This window comes from Macaca nemestrina, chromosome 3 (genome assembly GCF_043159975.1).
Source record: "Macaca nemestrina isolate mMacNem1 chromosome 3, mMacNem.hap1, whole genome shotgun sequence".
NCBI lineage: Eukaryota > Metazoa > Chordata > Mammalia > Primates > Cercopithecidae > Macaca > Macaca nemestrina.
This window is the reverse complement of record NC_092127.1, coordinates 83,259,012-83,282,614: the sequence shown is the minus strand read 5'-3', so window position 1 is coordinate 83,282,614 and position 23,603 is coordinate 83,259,012. Positions and strand designations below refer to the sequence as shown.

The 23,603-nt window shown below is 34.1% G+C and overlaps 1 protein-coding gene across 6 annotated transcripts in view; it reads left to right on the top strand.

The window, feature by feature from the left end:
- LOC105486302 (glutathione S-transferase C-terminal domain containing) overlaps positions 1 to 23,603 on the top strand; it is a 130,570-nt gene that overhangs the window by 5,074 nt on the left and 101,893 nt on the right. For all 6 annotated transcript variants that reach the window (XM_011749128.2, XM_011749129.2, XM_011749133.3 and 3 more), the window contains exons 2-5: positions 4,183 to 4,629; positions 5,651 to 6,118; positions 13,174 to 13,425; positions 17,324 to 17,417. In XM_011749128.2, the coding sequence (XP_011747430.2) occupies positions 4,204 to 4,629; positions 5,651 to 6,118; positions 13,174 to 13,425; positions 17,324 to 17,417 (1,240 nt within the window). In that variant the 5' untranslated portion in view covers positions 4,183 to 4,203. The remainder of the gene's footprint in view (positions 1 to 4,182; positions 4,630 to 5,650; positions 6,119 to 13,173; positions 13,426 to 17,323; positions 17,418 to 23,603) is intronic.

The following is a 23,603-nucleotide window of genomic DNA, read 5'->3' as shown; positions in this document are numbered from 1 at the left end:
CAGGGATGGAAGTTTATATCAAGGATTACTGAGACCAGCATACTTGCTTAGAATAACATAATACCTGACGATTTTCACTTTGGTAAAATTGCTTCAATTTATGAAATTTTATTTATAAATAGTACTATTATATTAGAACAATACCTATTCTTAAATGTCTCTAAATAAGATCTTTTATAAATTTAATTAATACTTTTGGACTGATGTACAATTCTCATCTCTATAATGGAAATAAAATACTTTTAAGGATTGTGAGCTTTAGAAGTAATGCACATGTTCTGTGTGCTCAGCACATAGTAGGTAGATGATAAAATGTATGTACTATTTAAAACTTTATTTACCTAACATTTATTGAACTCCTATCAAATTGTCACAAAGATAACTCATTTGAAAAAACAAAAAACAAAACACAGGTTGATAATTTGCAGCAATTATGCACTTTTTGGTCTACATTATATAATATATAATTTATCTAATATATAATGTTGTACATAATGCCATAGATCTTGACTTGAATTTTGATCACAAAATTTTCAAGCTTTGTTTTTTCTGGACTGTGGAGAAGTATGCTTATTTTTAATAGTTTACTGTTTGTCTCTCTCATTCTCTGTGTTTTATCAAGGCTAAGATATATTCATTAGAATGAAAGTGCAAAAAAAATTTCTGAATGCCTAAATATTAAACCTATGACTAATTCCACCATTTAAAAATACATTAGAACTTTCCTGAGTAATGAAATCAAAGCCATAATCTTTTCTTTTTACCTACTTATTAATTCACCAAGATTCCCAAGCAAACTGGCATGTCCGGGAAAGAGATGCACACTCTATTTAATATCCTGAAGTTTGTGGTTTTGTCTGCTACTTTCTGATTCCCTCTCTGGAGAGTGGCACCTGTCAAAGCTGAGAAAGAGCAAATTACTCTATTTCTGTGCTTGGCAGGAATGTAATATGGAGTAACAAGAGCTATGCCCCAGAAGCCCTAGAGACAGAAGTTGAGTCTATAGTACCTACCTTCTTAAAGATCATGACGAAAAATGAATGAACTAAGGCATTCTCAAGCTAGGAAAGAAAAAAGAGGAGGGATTTTTTTTTTTTTTTTTTGTCTGTGATATTTGCATACTTGGAGCAAATAGTGGTTCTTCTCTCTAAAAAGGCACAGTGCAAGCCAAAAACATCACATTTGTACAGGTTTACTAAATAATATTTATTTTAAAAATTATATTAGTACATAATAGGGAAACATTCAAGGAGAGTAATTTTTTATTTTTTTACTCTAAGATCATTAAGTAACATTTTTAATCTCCCAGGGGAAAAACCAACATCTATATTTTTAAGAAAATACGTTAAGAATCAACAGTACTTTGTTGCATTGTCTCTCAGGCATCTCATTAATTTTTAGATATCACCGTGGGCAGGTTATTGCTATTCTGTTTTGCTGACATTTAGCATTTTAAGTGCTAACAATGAGAAGAGTTTATAGAATATGTCTAAAACCCTATTGTCATATTCTTATGTGCCTTGCAACATGGCAAATATAGACGTACTTTTTAAAAAATATATTTCTACATATCTTAAAAGCTATTAGATAGCATGACTTTGTTTCCAGTTTTTAAAAAGTGTTACGATGAGGCTCATAATTACTATTTTTTAGACTGCTGGGCAAATGATGAAATCAGCCATGTTTTCTTTCAAATCTGCTTTCTTGAAACACTTAGGGATCAGTCTTCTTTTTATTATCCTACTGGCAGGAGAGTGAGTCCAGAGCAAATTCCTCATAAAGACTGTTAATTCCTGGAAAGTGTGGTTGGTTCTTTTTGCCCTAGTGTTGTTACAGATCTCACTTTGTTTGACTGTTTTTAAGGACTCATAGCATAAAGGTGTTATATTAATAATGAAAATGTTTCCAGAGCTCTATTCAGCTTTATTTAAAAAACAAAACAAAACAAAACAAAACAAACTCTGACCTTTGATCTTTAATAAATACCTTTTTGTTTAAAAATTATCTCTCGGTGACAAAAATTTTAAAAAATAAGCTCAGGGAGAAAATGGCATCTGTAAGTTAAAAAGTTGTTCCTTTTACAGTACGTAAAATAATTTTCCCCCAGATAATCTTTTAAGAAGTAACAAATCATGGTATGTATCTGTTACATTTTAATAGAATAAATATAAAATAAAGCAGTAGTGATTATTTGTATTATTAAGAAACTTTATAAGATAATACTTTACTAACTATATTTCTTTTTTATAATGGATTATAAGTTATTTGCTTTTAAAGAATGAAGAACTAAGAGGCTTAAAGTGTTCAGGTTTTGTTTCAGATTTTTTTAAAAAAGGAATTTAAAATATTAAAGAAAATTTAGTATGATGAAGGTTTTCTAAAATTAAGTGTACACTAACATTTTGAATACACTTAAAAGATGAGAGGAGCATGTGTACTTTTTAAAAGCTTTTAAAGTAATTTTCCTTCTAATATGTCATGTTTCTGGTACATATTTCCATGATGAATGCTTTTAAAGAGTGCCATCTAGTGTCAGTTTTGGAATAATTGTAATTTATGGATTAGAACATTGGGAATTTTTGACCCAGGAAATGTATAAACATAAAAAGACAGGACAATTGATAAAAAACTTAAGGAATATGACTTGAAAATAGCCATGAAGAATCTGATCTCAAGACTGTGTGTGTTTGCACCTTTAACCAGTGTGTATATTTATCTCTGCTTTCATTTGTCAAATACTGCTTGCTTATATATATAATAAGCATATAAAGCAGTGAACAAAAAATTTTTACTCATGGAACATTCTAGTTGTGGGAGACAAATAATAAAATATGGTATATCACCAATTTTTCAGGGAGCGTGGGGACTGGGGTTTGTGATTTAAATTGAGTAGTCAGGGAGGATCTCAGTAAGAAGTTGCCATTGAATAAATAAATACCTGAAGGAAGTGAGGAAGTGTTTTAGGTACTGGAAACACCAAGTGCAAAGGCCCTGATGTGGGAATGTACCTAGTGTTTTAGCAGGGGTCCCTCAACCCATGGCCCAGGACTAGTACCCGTCTGGGGCCTGTTAGGAACCCCACCTCAAAGTGGGAGGTGAGCGGCAGTAAGCCAGCGTTACTGCCTAAATGTCGTCTCCTGTCAGATCAGCAATGACATTAGATTCTTATAGGTGCTCCAACCCTATTAACTGCACGCAGGAGGAATCTAGGTTGCACGTTCCTTATGAGAATCTAATGCCTGATGATCTGAGGTTTCATCCGGAAACCATCCCCATCCCCCTACCAACCCCTCATGGAAAAATTGTCTTTCATGAAACTGGTCTGTGGTGCCAATAATGTTGGAGATGGCTGTTTTAGAGGAATAACAATCTACTTTGGCTGGAACAGTGAGCAATGAAGAGAGTTAATGAGACAAACTCAGAGACATAAAAGAGGATTAGATCAAGGAGATTTTTGTAGGCTGTTGTAGAAACTTTGGCTTTTCTCTAAGGACAATGGGAAGACCTTGGAGGGTTTCGTTATGGGGGTGTAAAGGAAAAGAATGGTGTAAACTGAGATGGGAAAGACACATAAGGAGCAGGTTTGAGGGTGGGAGAGAATAAGGAACTAGATTTTGGACATGTTAACTTTAAGATATCTCAGCTCTCACTATCCATGTTATGGGGAAATTTAAATATTTTTATATTATGATTTAGCACTCAGCAGCTATCACTTGAGTAGAATCTACTTCTCCTAAAAGAATGAATGTTCCCTCCCTATTATTTTGTAGGGTCATAAAAAAGAAGCAGTATGGAAGGACCAGCACTGGCAAAACTTCTCAAGGATATTATCCCCAGACAGCTCTCAGTATTCTTGGTTAATTTATTTCCCCTTCTGTTTATCTCCTGTTCTCACCTATAGTGAGACCCCAAAGTACTTGATTGGGAGGGCTCTATTGGGAAGCACTGGGGTTTGCTCATTTTAAAGGAGCTGTTGTAAAATTTCCTCTAATGCTAGTCAATTGCAAAGGGTGGAATTTTTTCTTTTGGAAGTCATTTAGTCAGTCTTCAGAAACAAACCTCATAGCATTATTATCTACTGCAAATTTTTACTGATTTCTAGAAAAGGCTTTTGAAACATTCATCTTTTAGCTTCTAAATGATTATATTCTAAGACCATAATCATTACAATTTATACTTTAGGTGACTCAATGAAAGAAGAAAATGAAAGCCATAAAGAAAAGTCTTACAGAAGAAGAATACCTGTATCTGGACTTTTCTCACCAAACAAAAGGATGCATCTTTCCTCTTCATACATCTGTAACTTTATTTCTGTTATCTTACTGTGACTGTAAAATCTTTAAAATTTGCTTAGTTGTCACCAAAGAAGTGAGTACAGATAGTTCACTACTAAGAGATGATCTGATCCAGGATGTTGAAATACAGATTATTTCAAGGCAAGAGCTCCCACCAATAGTCCAGAATTGCTGTTTGCCTGCAGTAGTAGAACGATCAGACAATTTTTGTAGAGCAGGACTTGCCGTTGTATTGAGACACATAATCCAGAAATCCTATGAAGCAGACCCCTTAAAGAAGGAACTTTTGGAACTTCTGGGCTTTAAAAAGACTTGCTTGAAAGCCTGTGCTGAAGTAAGTATAATGTCTCTTTTCTGTTATTTGAAGCTATAGAGTGGAGTGATAACATAATTACTTGACCATTTAATATTTTAACTTCCTATTAGGAATAAAAGTTTATTTTAAAAAACCACAGTAACCAATGAAATAAGGTAGCCCTTTGATATAGTTTGAATATTTATCCCCTCCAAATTTCATGTTGAAATGTGATCCCCAATATTGTTGGGGGTGGGACCTGGTAGGAGGTGTTTGCGTCATGGGGGCAGATGCCTTATAAATGACTTGGTGCTCTCACTGGGGTAATGTGTGAGTTCTTGCTCTGTTAGTTCACTAGAGATCTAGCTGTTGAAAAGCGTCTGGTACCTCCTCCTTACTCTCTCTTGCACCCTCTCTCCCCATGCGACACACCTGCTCTCTCTTTGCCTTCTACCATGACTAAAAGCTTTTTGAGGTCCTGACCAGAAGCAGATGCTTCTTGTATAGTCTGCAGAACCATGAGCCAAATAAACCTCTTCACTTTATAAATTACTCAGCCTCACCTATTCCTTTACAGCAATGCAAAATGGGCTAATACACCCTTTACGTGTGCCAATATTTCAGTGCAGTATTGAAAAATAAGAATTAAGACTTAATTTATAAAGTTTGGAGACATTTTTAGAAAATAACTTTTTTTTCTTTATTTTAGTTATGTTGATTTTTAAACAGAATGTTTACATATAAATAGGAACTCAAATAGTAATGCTTTGGAAGTCCTGCTTATTGTAGGATCTAGGAGAATGGCGGGACAGGAGAGGTATATTTTTAAGGCTGTAAGAAGTAATGATTTATTTAGTAAGGGGAATACAGGAATGCTAAACCTCTTTTGCTTAATGTTTTTACTTCTAAAACACCGTGATGTGTCTCCTGATGTAACATAAAAGCCTAACCCAGGGATGATTTAGCTCAAAACTTATTTCCCAATAAGACAGTTATTTTTTCTCAAGTTATGTTGAAATTAAAAAATCCTTTCATTTCTTGTTTTGTTTTTGTTTTGTAGGTTAGTCAGTGGACCAGGCTATGTGAACTCACCATCCCTTTGGCTATTGAGAATTTTCTCAGAGAATCTTCTGACCAGCCCCCAACTATACCTGTAGAAATACTACAGCTAGAGAAAAAGCTTAGTGAGCCTGTTAGAGTGCATAATGATGATAAACTCCGCAGGCAGAAACTCAAGCAACAGAAGGCTGATGGAGTTGGGCCTCCCCTTACTAAGGGAAAGGCAAAGAGCAAGGTCCACACGCAGGAAACATCTGAAGAGTTGGACTCTTCATCTGAGAGTCTGGAACTGAAAGTGGCGTTCTCAAAGCTCACAGTGCAGGAAGAACCAGCTACTACCAACAGAGAGCCTTCTCACATCAGAAAAGCAAAAGCCTCCGACCTTCCACCTCTGGAGCATGTGTTTGCAGAAGGGCTTTACTTCACTCTGGCAGATATCGTGCTCTTGCCCTGTGTCCATCATTTCTTGGTAAGGTTTCGTCTGGACTGTACACATTACTATGAGTTTCGGTCTATGAAATTGCCTAGGTTTGAATTTTTATTCTCATTCTTATTGCCAGTATGCTGCTGGGCAAGTTATTAATGTCTTTCTCCATTTTCTTATCTGTAAAATGGAGATAATAATAGTACCTATCTAAGAGGAAAAATGTAAGGAACAAATTAAAGTTTGTGTAAAGTATGGAGAACAGTGCTTGGCACATAGTAAGCTGTCAATCAATGTTAGTAATTATTATGACTTTTAATGTGAAATTGCTAAAATGTTAACAGTTGTTATTATTAACTTCGTTTCTATTGTGATTACTTTCTAATATTAGAAGGTCCAAGTCGGCTCTGTGGTACCATGGATAGTCCGTTGGACTTCTACTATTAGAGGATCCAGTTAAAAAAAAACAAAAACTAAAAATCTTGTCAGCTAAATTTTATAATTATTAGTCACTTAAATTAATCTTATGTTAGGTATTATCAAATTGAAAATATTTTATTCTGACCTGTATGCTTCTCCGTTCTCTCTGAGATTAAAGTAGCTGGCTCTGTTATTATGTGCTGGGGGAGGATAGAAAGTTTTCTGAGTAGGAAGATCTCTCTCTCTCTCTCTCTCTCTGTCTTATACACACACACACACACACACACACACACACACACACACACGCACATGCACACACACATTCCCTCTGTGCAGGAAAAAAGAACAGGGTGAAAATAATACCAGAGTGAACATAGGAAGCTTAGCTCTCTGCAGCCTTCCAATTGGTTTTCAAGAGCTGCATTGTTTTTGCTTTTGTTTTGTTTTTTTTTCTTGGAAGCATTTCCCCCTTTTCCCTACTAAGGAATCAGATATTAGATTTCATTCTCATTATATATCACCAACAATTCAGGTATCTTTTGACAGAAGAGACTTCTATTGAAAATCTATGTATTTGAAGGCTTTGCTTCACAAGTAAATTAGGCAGTATTGATCAATTGTCATTTTCTTAAAGAACATTTCTCTTTTCCTCAAAATTGAACCAAACTTGGCAACCAAAACAATGTAAAAATAGGGAGATCCAGGAATTGTTTAGATGTTGATTGGTATTTTAAATGCCAAATGTCATAATTTAATAGAGTCCACAGAGTTGAGTGGGAAGAAGACATTGATTTTTAAATTTTTTCCTAGTCAAATGATTTCTAGATTCTCTTCTCCATGATCCCTCTCCTCTATTACCAAGTTCAGTCATTAGAGCAGTCATTTGATACATTATGAAATACTTGGTCTTCTGTCTTCTTGACTTCTTTGGATAACTGTGTTTACAGTTTCATCAGAATTGAATGAAAGTAGCATATCCATTCCTTTATTGAAGAAATTTATTAAAATGATGTGAATATGTAAACTAATTCTCGAAATATTTTCCTTCATTCCTTTGTATTTTTACTGGATTTTTTTTTTTTTTTTTTTTTTTTGAGATGGAGTCTTGCTCTGTCACCCAGGCTGGAGTGCAGTGGTATAATCTTGGCTCACTGCAACCTCTGCTTCCTGAGTTGAAGCAATTCTCCTGCCTCAGCCTCCCAAGTAGCTGGGATTACAGGTGCACGCCACCATGCCCAGCTAATTTTTCTATTTTTTAACTAGAGACAGGGTTTCACCATGTTGGCCAGGCTGGTCTCGAACTCCTGACCTTGTGATCCGCCCACCTCATATTTTCAGGAATTCATCTTTCTTTGATAAAGCCTTGATACTTGTTATATTTTTCTCCTTTAAATCATCTTGGGTAGTAAAGAAGTCATTTTAATTCATAGAGTGGTTATGTTGGCAAGCCTTTTTGCTTGAATTAACATACATTGAGGTGAATGGAGTGACCATCCAAATGATCAGAATCAGGATCAAGTTCATCATCAGTAATCAAGGTCAAGTTACCAGAAGCATAAAACTGAATCTAGGGACAGAATATTTAGTCACAGAAATAAAGTCAAGGACATAAAAGTAAGGAGTCAGTTTTGCTAAGTCAAGGTTTGAATTCCTAAGGGACAAAATGAGAAGAACTAGGGAAAATACCCAGTTCTGATAAACAGAATAAAACCAAAGATGGAAAACAATAACAAGTAGAATGGATGAGGTGTTTTTTTGGTTTTGTTTTTTTTAATTAGTCAGAGACAAACATGGAAGGGCTAAGGTATTATGTATAAAGCTGCTGCAAGCTCTTTTTTTCCAGAAAATACTTTATTACTTTACAAAGTTAACCCGTGATGGCTCAGCACCTCTTAAGGAAAGGGGCCTGACGATACCCTCTCCTCTGAAAAGTCTTAGAAATAGATTTAAAAGGAATAAATTAATAGGTACACTCATGTTTCCCCCTCTTTAATCCATTTACTAGAATTTTCTGGTAGATAGCGTATCAAGCATATGGGAGAAGTAGCAATGAATAGCTATACTAGGGCAAAATCCTACTGTTCCAATACTAGAAGATTGTATGTTATTTTTCAAGTGGTACTAGTAAGCAAATACACTTTGATAGAAGTATTTAAAACATTATTGTACTCCTATAAGACAGAAAGTTTGCATTTTATAATTTTATAAAATCTTACTTGTAATTTGAACACTTATGATTTGATTTTCTACATTTTAACTTCTAATGCTTTGAATTGAGTTTAAATACACACACGCACACACACACACACACACACACACCCCTTTATTAGCTTAGGTAAAATCATTCCTCTTTTAGAAATTGATTTTTTAGCAAAACTAAATACCTCTTCCTGTGTTCCCATTGGCATAAAATTGGGAACCTCACTTTTTGCTGGCATATTACAAAAATGGTAGCTGCTACTTATTTAGTGGTAAATTTGTATTTTCTGTGTCTTCTCCTATGCATTAGGTCCTCAAGAGCTTTTAGCTTTAACTCACTACTTCTAATTTATAAGTAAAAAATGGAGAGCTGGGATTATATTTCCATTTAGATAGGTTGTTTACTGTTTTTTCTCTGCTTACACTGCTCACCTAAACATCTGTGAGTATATTTTCAAAAAAAGAGGTATGACTAAGGAAATGATATAAAATAACAAAATATTTTATATAATAAGTGATTGTAAAGGAATGCAAAGGAAGAAATATTTTGAATAGATGCAACGTCTTGCTTCTCTTTTTATTCAGACAATTTTTTTTGCCCTTTATTGACAATTAACTACAGAGTTACTAAAATATTATTTTTGCTTTGGTAGCTGTACTTTTTTTTTAAAAAAACCATTGTTTTAAAAATAAATTATCTTTTTTTTTTTCTTGTCCTTAAAGAACTCTGTGATATTTATAATGGTTTTGATCTTATGAGCCAGGTAACTATTTGGTAATCATTTCTTATGAAGAAATTTAATTTTCATTTCACAGAGTTTTCATTAGCAACTTCCTTAAATATATCTTCATGAGTGTAATGAATGTGGTTCAGTACCTTCTGAGCTGTCTAGATATTAGTAGAGTGGCCTGGCATGTTGATTAAATGGAGTGGCCTGTCACACAGAGTAAACCTCCTCAATTTCTTTTAAATATGAATTATTGTTATTTAATTGCAACTTCATTTCAAAAGAAAGGAAAGATGCCGCGTACATCTAACAAATCAGAATAAGTCACTAAAAAGAAGAGTACAGGAAAGATGAAGAAAAGAGAACATTTATAGTGTGATTATCATGTCTAAAGATCTGTTCCCGTAGTACCTAATCTATTTCCAAGCAATTCAGAAATCTTGAGAGAATTAATAAACTTTTTGGCTCTTAGGGTGCCTTAGAGAGTATTTTTCAAACTTTTTTTTACTTTAACTCAGTAAATACAGATGGCCCTCCATATCCATGTGTTCTGCATTCATGTATTCAACCAACCGCAGATTTAAAATATTTGGAAAAAATTGCATCTCTACTGAACATGTACCGACTTTTTTCTTGTCCTGATCCCCTAAACAATACAGAATAACTATTTGCATAGTGTTTATATTGTATTAGGTATTAGAAGTAATCTAGGATTTAAAGTATAGGAGAGGATGTGTATAGGTTATATGCAAATACTACACCATTTTATATCAAGGACATGAGTATGAGTGTCCGTGGATTTGGGTGTCTGATACAGGTCCTGAAACCAATCCTTCATGGATACTGAGGGACAACTGTAATACATTTTACAAGTTGAATAAGTGTAGAAATAAATGTGTATCTTTAAATAATATGTTAAAAAATATATAAATAATTACAAAAAAACTTATGGGATGTGTACTCTGATATTTTCTATTTCATTTTTTAAAAACCTGCTATGTTGATTTCACAACCCCTAAATGAGTGATAAATAGCAGCTTGAAAAATATTGAGGGGATTATTCTCTGAATAAATGGATTCTTTATCATTTGTTTATTCACTCAACAGGGTATTATTTGCAAGGCAGTGTTTTAAGTGCTTCAGTATTCAAAGAGAGTTAGATACAGTCCTTGTTCTTATAGTCAATTACTTGTGCTCATTTAATCTTAAAGTCCACATAAAATACAGTATAATATATATGTATGAATTTTTTATAAATTTTCTGTCCTTTCTGTCTCATGCTCTGATATTACTGCTAGATATATTTGTAGAGATTTCCTGTGACTTGACCTTTTTATTTATCTATCTGTTCATAATCATAAGTCATAATGTGTTTGTGACATAGTAGTTTCTATGGAAACAACATTTATTGCCTCTCAAAGAAGCAAGAACACTCTAAATTTTAAAGAAAATAGAATTTGGTGGTAGTGCTAGGGAGAAAGCATCTGACCAAGGGAAAACAAAAATATATGAGTTTGTGTCAGGAGGAACAATTTCAAATTTTTCTAATTTGAAAAAATGAAAGTATTACTTTAAGTGCTGCTTTTGAAAAAAAGTCTTCCAAATAATGCTAGTTATCTTTTTTAGTTTTAAATATTTACAATTTTCTCTTTTATCTTTTTACTATTTTCTTTAGTAAAATGTTCTCCTTACCTCATTGTGTAATTTTTAAAAATACGGTTCTCAAAGATACTTCTTACATTATTGGTAAGGAATATCATTTAGATTTTGCCTAATAGTTCACATACAGAGAAGATAGCTTCACACACACAAAAAAATGGAACTTTAGATCACTATTAATAGTACAAGCTGTCCATTTTTACACTTCTGCAGTAAGCTGAAAAATTTCTTTTGAGACCCCTCAAAATACACCAATGATTATAGACTACAGATATTAAATTGTGATAATTTAAAAGCGTTACATTATTTGTGTTGAGGAAGTTAATACTGATTTTAATTCTTTCCCCATTAACCACTTAAACTAATTTGTGTAAGTATATATTAAGGATTTTAGGTTTTTGATATAATGTTGTCCAATTAACTCTCTATATGCAGTGTGTTAATAACTTATCAAGTATACTGAGGGTCAGGAACAGAGGAATGTGTTCATGGCCATGAATTATAGATGAAAGGGTTTCCAGGTTGGAATGCAGTTGATTACAGAGGAGTTCTTAGAGAGAGTTAAAAACATACTACCAATGAAAGATGATAGACAGTTGAATGTAAGGTGTAAAATTTTCCAAAATGATTTTCAATTGTACTATTCATAGACATTTGCAAATGCCATTGTTATTTATGTTGATTCTTTTTGGAATTATTATATTCTTCTTTTTCTATTGATGGTTGTTTTCCATTGTATAGCTGTACGACAGTTTATCCATTCATCTACTGAAGGGCATCTTGGTTACTTCCAAGTTTTGGCAATTATGAATAAAGATGCTGTTAACATCTGTGTTCAGGTTTTTGTGTGGGCATACATTTTCAACTCATTTGAAGCACACTTATTGGATTGTATGGTAAGAGTATATTTACCTTTGTAAGGAACTGCTAAACTGTCTTTCAAAGTGGCTGTACTATTTTTCATTCCCACCAGCAATGAATGAGAGTTCCTGTTGTTCCACATGCTCACCATCATTTGGAGTTGTCAGTGTTTTGGATTTTTGCCATTCTGATAGGTGTGTGGTTGCATTTCCTTGTTTTAACTTGTAATTCTCTAATGATATATGATGATGAGCATTTTTTAATATACTTAGTTGCCATCTGTGTATCTTTTTTGGTTGTCTACTCAGATCTTTTGCTCATTTTAATTGTGTTCATTTTCTCATTGCTGAGTTGCTCCAATTTTTATGCTGTGAAATTAATCATAAAAACATATAAGACACATCACTAAAGAAGATATACAAATGGCAAATAATCACATGAAAAGTTGCTCAACATCATTAGTCATAGGGAAATGCAAATTGAAATCACAGTGAGACACTGCTATATACCCACAAGAATGACTAAAATCAAACAGACTGATAATACCAAGTGTTGACAAGTTGTGGAGATACTGGAACCTCCATGGATTGCTAGTGGGAATTGTAAAATGGAATGGCAACCGTGGAGAAGATTTTAATTTCTTTAAAAGTTAAATATACAGTTACCATAAAACCTAGCAGTTTGACTCTTAGATTTCCAAAGAAATGAAAAACAGTTCCATATAAACACTGCTACATTATAATGTATAGCAACATTATTTATAATAGCCAACAACTGGGAAAATGCAAATATCTATCAACAAGTGAATGAGTAAGGAAAATACAGTATATCCACACAATGACTACTACTCTTAATAAAAAAACAAACAATTGGTCAATGTAACTATATGGATTAACTTCAAAAGCATAATACTGATAAAAGAAAACCACATTTTATGATTCCATTTGTATGAAAATCTGGAAAAGGCAAAACTATAAACATAGAAAGCCCATCAGTGGTTGTCTGCAACTGACTGTGGAAGCACAGATAGAGTGCACATGGTCACAAGGGAAATTTCAGGGGTGACGTAAGTGTACTAAAACTAGGTGGTTGCATTACTGCATACATTTACTACAACTCATTGTTTGAACTATACATTTAGATGTTTGAATGTTGTGGTTTGTAAAGTTACCTCAACGCAGCTGTTACAAACAAAAGATATATAATAATGTGTTTTATTATTTTCCTACCTAGGTAATTATCTGCAAGAAATTTTCTGAGAAGCTGGTAGAATTTCCATTGCTAGCCTCTTGGTACCAGAGGATTCAGGAAGTGCCAAGAGTAAAAACAGCAGCTTCTAAGTGTGGGATCCAATTTCTCCATTTACCAAAGTTGTTGACAGTCTCAACTGAGCAGCGTCCAAACTTAAGTGAAGTCCCAGGTGTAGAAGAGCACAGCGATCCTTTATTTATAGGAGGACCAAGACCAACCATGGCCAAGTTAATGGTACTTAATTGTGTTATTAACATTTTCTTTCAAAAATTCTATATGATAATGTTGCTGAGCATTCTGCTCAAACTTGTACATTTGTTGACATTTTTTTTTTTATAAATTTTATTTGTAGCTTTCTTACTTCACTCTTTGCCAGTTAATATTTCTGCTACTTTTTTCATTTATGTGAAGTATACTAAATTTAAAACTTTTAGTATTATGTATTTTTGGAGCCAAGTAAGTCACAATATATACTTTTAAAAAGCATTTTTCTCAAAACTTTTTTTTTTTCTTTTAATATTCAGGATATTGACCAAGGTAGCATCATACCTGGTCAAGTGTACTATTTTAACATAATCTTTTTCTGTTGTAAAGTTTTGGTCTCAGCCTTTTTTAGTTTGGATAATGATTTCAAGTTAAAGAAATATAAAGATGAGGCTGGACATAGTAGCTTACACCTGTGATGCCAGCACTTTGAGAGGCTGAGGCAGGCCTATCACTTGAGGTCAGGAGTTCGAGACCAGTCTGGGCAACATGGCAAAACCCTGTCTCTACTAAAATTACAAAAATTAGCTGCGTGTGGTGGCATGTGCCTGTCGTCCCAGCTATTCAGGAGGCTGAGGCACCAGAATAGCTTGAACTTGGGAGGGTGGAGGTTACAGTGAGCCGAGATTGTGCCACTGTACTCCAGCCTGGGCGACAAAGTGAGACTCTTACCTCGGGAAAAAAAAAAAAGAAAAGAAATATAAAGATTAATATCTCAATTTACTTTCCAAGGTTTTATTTAAATTTATAATTTTGGAATTCTTCTAATTTTATTTTTACTTCAATCTTTGATTTTAATGTTTTTGTTATATAACAAGCCTGGGCGACAGAGTTAGACCCTGTTTCAAAAACAGAAAAAGCATATGCTTTATTTTTTTCTCACTGGGGCATAGTTTGTTTTCAGTAGTACTAATTGTAAAGTTTTCAACAATGGGCTTTCCTTTCCCTAACATTTGAAATGATCTGCAAAAATATTTTTGCTTTTAATAGGTGATGTGAAGATTTATTTGAATAGAAAATTCATGAAGTAATTTAAGTTATCCATCGAGTTGCACTGGAAAAATATTTTATTTCCCTATTTGGGTTAGGAAGTAATTGAGTTCTGTAGTTAACAGAGTTTACTGATTTAGAAATGGACAGGAAGACTTTGGTAAGGATACCAATTCCTTAACTCTTCATCTAAGCTCTGTGGCCTATTGATTAAGTAATGAAACATGATTATATAGTTGATTTTAGAAGTTATTGAGGCATGTCTAGATTTTGATGTGTCTTGATTATATGACTACACTGCCAAGGGACCTCTGGTTCACCTCTTGAGTGGATATCCAACTTCTTTTGGAAATGATGAAATGATGAAAATATCTTAAAATAGATAGTGGCAATGGTTGAATTGTGAATATTCTAAAAACCACTGAATTGGATGCTTTAAAAGGAGAAATTGTGTGGTATTATATATAAATTATATCTCAATATAGTTGTGTTTTTTAAAAGACCCTAAGGTAAGAATGAGTTTAGTGAAATGAGAAATAGCAAGAAAGTCAGTGTGGCTAGACTGAAGGAGATAGAAGACAGGTAGATGATGTCAGAGAGATGTGTTTATCTTTCTGGAGGCAAATGAGTGCACAGGGCTTGTAATAACCATATCTCTAGCCCTAATGAAAGATTCTTTGTACTATCTCCTTTGGGACACAAATTCAGCTAGTTTTTGTAATGGAAAGTAATCTCATAAACTGATACAAAGCATTTAATGCTGGAATCTCAGAGATTTTTTATTTGAATAGGTTATTCCTAAAGATAAAAGTAACTGAGCCATGGAGATATCTAAACATAGATATAGATGTAGCTGTAGATATAGATATAGATATAGATATACACTGTGGACTATGGACCTGGAATGTGATTGGAAGGGATCTGTGAATCCATGTGTATGCCATGCCACTGTACATAGATCAAATAAACAAATGTACAGCTTCTAAGACAGAGAAGGATCCTGCAATTTTTTTAATATATTGAAAAGTGGTTCTAATTCTTGAAAATATTGGGAACTATTTGGTTAAACCGGAGAAATTTTTCTCTAGTGACATTAAAGATGCTTCTAAAAGACTAGTATGAGTGGTGTTTTGGGGTATGTGTTAAAGTGGTAGCTTTTAGGCTGTGGTGGTTTTCATATATGTAAACGGAGACCTTGATGGACATATGCAGAGTTCTTTATTATTTCTATGTGGATTGTTTTTGATAACATTTTCATCTTCACCTGAACTTTCTCTTTGATATCCAATATATTTCTAGGTAGCTTATTACTTCTATGGATCTTCTAGTAATAATTTTAAAATAGCATTACTTTTTTTTTTTAAATTTATTTATTATTATTATACTTTAAGTTGTAGGGTACATGTGCATAACGTGCAGGTTTGTTACATATGTATACTTGTGCCATGTTGGTGTGCTGCACCCATCAACTTGTCATTTACATCAGGTATAACTCCCAATGCAATCCCTCCCCCCTCCCCATGATAGGCCCCGGTGTGTGATGTTCCCCTTCCCGAGTCCAAGTGATCTCATTGTTCAGTTCCCACCTATGAGGGAGAACATGCGGTGTTTGGTTTTCTGTTCTTGTGATAGTTTGCTAAGAATGATGGTTTCCAGCTGCATCCATGTCCCTACAAAGGACACAAACTCATCCTTTTTTATGGCTGCATAGTATTCCATGGTGTATATGTGCCACATTTTCTTAATCCAGTCTGTCACTGATGGACATTTGGGTTGATTCCAAGTCTTTGCTATTGTGAATAGTGCTGCAATAAACATACGTGTGCATGTGTCTTTATAGCAGCATAATTTATAATCCCTTGGGTATATACCCAGTAATGGGATGGCTGGGTCATATGGTACATCTAGTTCTAGATCCTTGAGGAATCGCCATACGGTTTTCCATAATGGTTGAACTAGTTTACAATCCCACCAACAGTGTAAAAGTGTTCCTATTTCTCCACATCCTCTCCAGCACCTGTTGTTTCCTGACTTTTTAATGATCGCCATTCTAACTGGTGTGAGATGGTATCTCATTGTGGTTTTGATTTGCATTTCTCTGATGGCCAGTGATGATGAGCATTTTTTCATGTGTCTGTTGGCTGTATGAATGTCTTCTTTTGAGAAATGTCTGTTCATATCCTTTGCCCACTTTTTGATGGGGTTGTTTGTTTTTTTCTTGTAAATTTGTTTGAGTTCTTTGTAGGTTCTGGATATTAGCCCTTTGTCAGACGAGTAGATTGCAAAAATTTTCTCCCATTCTGTAGGTTGCCTGTTCACTCTGATGGTAGTTTCTTTTGCTGGGCAGAAGCTCTTTAGTTTAATGAGATCCCATTTGTCAATTTTGGCTTTTGCTGCCGTTGCTTTTGGTGTTTTAGACATGAAGTCTTTGCCCATGCCTATGTCCTGAATGGTACTACCTAGGTTTTCCTCTAGGATTTTTATGGTATTAGGTCTAACATTTAAGTCTCTAATCCATCTTGAATTAATTTTCGTATAAGGAGTAAGGAAAGGATCCAGTTTCAGCTTTCTACTTATGGCTAGCCAATTTTCCCAGCACCATTTATTAAATAGGGAATCCTTTCCCCATTTCTTGTTTCTCTCAGGTTTGTCAAAGATCTTATTTTTATCTCAATATAAAAAAATAGGATAGTGTGATGTCAAAATACTCAACACACTGTATTTTTATTTAATTAAAATATGTACTTTAGGGAATAGCTGATGATTATTACTATTTATCCGCCTCCTTACCAATATAGAAATATAATTTTTAGCCTTCAAGAATATAATAAGACTATATTAATTCTTTAATTTAGAAAAAGGCTGTTTCCTTTTCTAGGAAAAGGGCATTGAAGTGATGTTTTCTCCCCACCCTTGCCCTACTTGGACTGTTGATTGGAATGTTCTCCCTGCAGCAGTCAGCCCAAAGGAAGGTGAGTTTTCTTTTCTCTTTAAGTTTTATTCATAATTTGGATACTGTCTTCAGATCTGTCTAATAATTCTGTAAATCTCCCTTTGGCTTTATCTAACATTCTGATTACACTATCAGTTGAGTTTTCATTTTATTTTTATTATGAAAATTATGTATACACACACACCACTTAGATTTAATATTTCTCACATTTTTCTACATTTGTTTTATTTGTTACTGTTTTTTTCTTTGCTGACATATTTTGAAAAAAAAAATTCCAGGTAACATGTCATACGTTAGGACTCATATTTTAAAAATACTGATATCTTAAATAATCACAATGCCATTATCATACCTAATAAAAATTAACAAACTTTAATGATCATCTAATGCCCAATTTATAATCCATTTTCTCCAATTGTTTAAAATATTGTTGAGAAATATTGTTTTATTGTTTGGTTTTAAGTTGAGTGATTATATTTTTCTTTGCTGGAGATTATATTTGGTTTGTTTTTGTTTCTTCTTTATAATTTTTCAAACATAGTTATTTTATATTTTATATTTGTTATTTCTAATAGATAATCGTTATTTTATATTTTGTACTTGTTATTTCTAATACTTAATGTTCATAGAGGTATAATTCTGCTGTTTGTTTTTTCTGTTGACTTTATTTCTGGTACCTTATTTTCCTGTGAGTTTTGTAATTTTAGACTGTGAATTCATTTGGGGTTACCTCAATCTGTGGTGTCTTGTGGGACTTGGATTAAGGATAAATTCCCACAGAAAGGGATTATATTTGCTTATACGTACTACGACTTAAGACCACTTAGCATTGGTTTTTCAGCTTCAAATTTCTTTAAAAAATGTTTAAATTTAATTATATTTATTATTTTTTCATTGACACATAATTGTGCATATTTATGGGGAACAATGTGATATTTTGATACATGTATGCAATGCGTAATGATCAAATTAGTATAATTAGCATATTCATCATCTCAGACATTTATCATTTCTTTGTGTTAGGAACAGTTGAAATCTGCTCTTCCAGCTATTTGAACTGTTATTAATTATAGTCACCAAACAGTGCTGTAGAACCCAGGAACTTATTTTTCTTATCTAGCTGTAATTTTATATCCATTAACCAACGTCTGTCCTTTCCAGGCTCTAGTAACCACTATTTTACTCTCTAATTCTTTAAGACCAACTTTTTTTACCTTCCAAATATAAGTGAGAACATGTGATATTTGTCTTTCTGTGCCTGGTTTATTTTATTTAGCATAATGTCCTCTAAGCTCATCCGTGTTGCTGTGAATGACAAGATTTATTTCATTTTTATGACTGGATAGTACTCCATCATATATATGTACCATATTTTCTTTATCTCTTCTTCTGTTGATGGACACTTAGGTTGATTCCATATATTGGCTATTGTGAATAGTGCTGCAATAAACATGTAAATGTAGATATCTCTTCACTATACTGATTTCTTTTCTTTTGGATATATATCCAGCAGTGGAATTGCTAGATCCTATAATAGTTCTAATTTCATTTTTGAGAAAAGTCCATACTGTGTTTCATAATGGCTGTACTAGTTTATATTCCTACCAACAGTATATAAGAGTTTCCCTTTCTTTGCATCCTCAGCATGTTATTTTTTGACTTTTTAATAATAGACATTCTAACTGGGATGAGAAGATATTGTGGGTTTGATTTGCATTTTCCTGATGACTACTTATTTATTTTTGCTATTTAGTTGTTTGAATTCCCTGTGTATTCAGGATATTAATCTTTTGTTGGATGAATAGTTTGCAAATATTTTTTCTCTTTCTGCTGATTGTCTCTTCACTTTGTTGATTGTTTCCTTTGCTTATATAGGTTTTTAGTTTAATATAATTCTATTTGTCTATTTTTGCTTTTGTTGTCTATGCTTTTATGGTCTTATTCATAAAAACTTGCCCAGTCCAATGTCTAGAAGCATTCTCCTTATATTTTCTTCTAGTAGTTTTATAGTTTTGGGTCTTACATTTAAGTCTTTAATCCATTTTGAGTGGATTTTGGTATATGATGAAAGATAAGGTCTACTTTTATTCTTCTACATATGGATATCCAGTTTTTCTAGTACCATTTATTGAAAAGACTGTCCTTTCCCCAGTGAATGTCCTTGACACCTCTGTAAAACATGAGTTGGCTATAAATGAGTAGAGATACACTTTGGATATTTGTCCTCTGTAAATCTCAAGTTGAAATTTGAACCCAAATGTTGAAAATGGGATCTCAAGGCAGGTGTTTGGTTCATGGGAGCAGATTCCTTATGATTGGCTTTGTGACATCCTCATGGTAATGTGTGAGTTCTCATTCTTAGTTCCCATGATAACTGGTTGTTGAAAAAAGCCTGGTATCTCCTCTACTCTCTCTTTCTCGCTCCCCTTTGCTATGTGATGCCTGCTCCCCTTTGCCTTCTGCCATGAGTGGAAGCTTCTTCCTAAGACCCTCATCAGAATCAGATGCTGACCCTATGCTTCTTATACAGCCTGCAGAACTGTGAACCAAATAAACCTCTTTTCTTTATAAATTACTCAGCCCCAGATATTCCTTTATAGCAATATACAAATGGACAAAGACAAGTGGATTCATTTCTGGTTCTCTATTCTGTTCCCGTGGTCTATGTGTCTGTTTTTAATGCCAGTACCACAGTATTTTGGTTATTATAACTTTGCAGTATATTTGAAAATTAGGTTGTATGAGGCCTTCAGCTTTGTTCCTTTTGCTCAGGATTGCTTTGGCTATTCAGACTCTTCTGTGGTTATACATGAATTTTAGGATTTTTTTTCTATTTTTGTGAGGATTGTCATTAATATTTTCATAGAGATTATACTGAATCTGTAGATCACTTTTGGTACTATGATCATTTTTATAATGCATGAACATGGATGTCTTTTTTTTGTGTATCCTCTTCAATTTCTTTTATCAGTGTTTTATAGTTTTTCTCTAAAAGTCTTTCACTTCTTTAAATTCGTTGTTTTTTTTTTTTTTCTCTCGTTTGTCTTGTTTGTTGTTCCTGCATACAGATGCTACAGAATTTTATATGTTGATTTTGTATCCTGCAGTTTGGCTGAGATTCTTTATCAGTTCTAAGTGTTTCTTGGTAGAGCTTTTTGGTAGGTTTTTCTATATATAAGATTGTGTCATCTGCAAATAGGGACAATTTGACTTCTTCCTTGCCAATTTGGATGCCCTTTATTTCTCATGCCTAATCGTTCTGGCTAGGACTTAGTAGGATTCAGTATGGTGAATAAGAGTGGTGAGAATGGGCATCCCTTGTCTTGTTCCAATTCTTAGAAGAAAAGCTTTCAGTTTTCCCCATTCAGTATGATGTTAGCTATGGGTTTGACATATGACCTTTATTATGTTGAGGCATGTTCCTTTTATACCCAGTTTGTTGAGAGTTTTTACTACAAAGGATGTTGAATTTTATCAACTGCATTTGGTGTATCTATTGAGATAATCACATAAGTTTTGTCCCTCATTCTGTTGATATAATGTATCTGATTTATTGATTTGCATATGTTGAATTATCCTTGTATTCCTGGGATAAATTCCACTTGATCATGGTAATGAGTGTTGTAGTGTGCTGTTGGATTTTCTGTTTGCTAGTATTTTGTTGAGGATTTTTGCATCACTCTTTATCAGGGATAATGGCCTATAGTTTTCTTTTTCTGTTGTATAATTTTCTCTTTTTCTGTTGTATTCTTGTCTAGTTTTTGTATCATGGTAGCGCTAGCCTCATAGAATGAGTTTTGAGTAATTCCCTCCTCTTCAATTTTCTGGAAGAGTTTGAGAAGAACTGGTATTAGATCTTCTTTGAATGTTTGGTATAATTCAGTTGTGAAGTCATCAAGTCCTAAGCTTTTCTTTGATGGGAGACTTTTTATTACTAATTCCATCTTGTTACTCATAATCGGTCTATTTCTAGGAGGTAGGACACTGCTTCAGCGTAGGCACTGGGAAGACATGACTGCAGTTGGTGGCCAAGGTACTGTTTTTCCAAGAGACTGTGTACTTTTTCAGCTCACACACAGAGGGGCATGACTGCTCTTGTTGGTCAAAGCCCCATTTACCTGGGATGTCTTGTGTTGCTTCAGTTCTGGTCCAAAGAGGCACAGTGTAGCAAAGACTGGGAGAGATTTTTAGAACAGCTCTTTCAGGCCATCATTTTCCTTAGAGGCAGTGTGCAGCTTCGGCTCAGTCCCCTAAGAGCAGGTGCATACATGACTGAGGGATGGAACGATTCTGCCTGAACACCATTTCTCCAGGATGAGTGTGCAGCTTCAGCTCTAGCTGTGAGTGGGGACTAGGAGGAGTGCATGAAGCAGCTCCACTACTGCTTGAGCCCACAGGGGGTGGTATAAGAGCTGGTCACAGCTAGGCTCGGGGATGTCAGGGCACTGGGCAAGAGTGGTTTGGCAGCAGCTTAGCCTCAGAGATGAAGGGATATTGTGGGTACTCGCCTCCGCGCAACACTCCAACAGTAGTTCCAGTTTGAAAATGGCATTGTGCAGTAGCCACATAGGCCCCAGGGTGCAAGGCATAGTGTCAGCTCCTTCTCTGTGGGAAGACGGCTATGTGGACTATAGGCAGCTCCCTCAGCTGGACTTCAGTACACCGATCAACACTTTGAACAACTATAGTCCTCACTACTGGAGTGAGGACTATAGTTTTGCTTGCCTTTTGCTAGCCTTTCCCCACGGGGAGAAGTTCCTCCTAATTCCCATCTGATCCCTGCTGGGGAATGGGGTGGTGGAGACCAGGTGTTTCCTTCAGTTCTCTGTATGGCTATCCTGAGTTCCTGTGTTCGCCTGCGTTTCTGTTACTTCTTTGATGTACTCCAGCACTCTCCTTTAGTCATTTTCATTGTGATGTAGATATTTATTAGTTGTTTAGGCTGTTTTTGTGGTGGGGGTATGGGAGGCTCAGGCATATGGAGTGTTAGGGGCTTCTTAAGCACAGATTCTTTAAACATTTTTTCATCTAAAACTGAGACTTAAACAGACAAGTTACCTTTTATCATCTTCCTTTGTTGTTGGGTAGAACTTTTTTCATGTGTCTTTTCAGAGGGAATATAGCTTTTGAAGGTTTCTGCTTTCAGGTAGTGATATTTGTTCCAACTCTCCATCATGCTGGGATAAAGGACTGGCCTCTTTTTGTCCTACTGTTAAAGTCTGGGTCCCTATTATTAGCAAATACCCTCAGAGCAGCCATAGTGTCAGTTCAAGACTTATTATACAGATTTTCAGCAATCCCCCCAACTTTTTACCCCCTCATGTTCTTAAAGCCCTATAAATTTTCCTTATTCTGAGAAACCCACCTAGGCATGTAAAGGATGCTTGTTTAATTTTAAATACCATTTTAGGTGTTTTTTAGATAGAGAATTCTTTAGAATAGCTCAATTTCTTCAATTATTCACTTATTCTTTAGTTTTATATTTAGCCATATATAACTTTTAATTTTTAATCCTCTTTGAAGTAGTTGCCTTCCCTTTTCATATTCTTTTTTTCTGTGATACTACCTAATATTGCCTGTATCTCACGGGTCAATTCTATTCTGCTAATCAAGGAAATAATTTAGAATTCTCTCAGTATGGAAGAAGATCATGTTGGAGAATTAATATTTCTGCCCCAAAGATATTTTATAAAAACAAAATTGTTTTTACTGTTTTTAAATAAATATATTTGAAAATTATATATATGTATATTTGAAAATTAGGTTGTATGAGGCCTTCAGCTTTGTTCCTTTTGCTCAGGATTGCTTTGGCTATTCCGACTCTTCTGTGGTTATACATGAATTTGTCATAATACTGTGACAAATAAAATTGAATTTTTGGTCTTTTATTAATTGTATACAAAGATAGTAAATAATTTGTTAGTGTTTTAATTTTATATATTTTCTGATATTTCAAAAATTTAAATGTTTTTATGGTACTTACAATTGATTTTTGACAGTACACACTTAAGTTATAATATTGATTTTGAACAAGCTAAACTTAGAATTTACTAAGCGTAAAAATCCAATTTTCATTAATATTTATGTTTATCAAGAAATGAAAACAGAGTTTTCTAAATGCCACATGTTTTGCTTTATCCATAATTTATTTACTTGGAGCCAAAATAATATTTTCACTTATTAGTATGAGCAAACAATTACATCA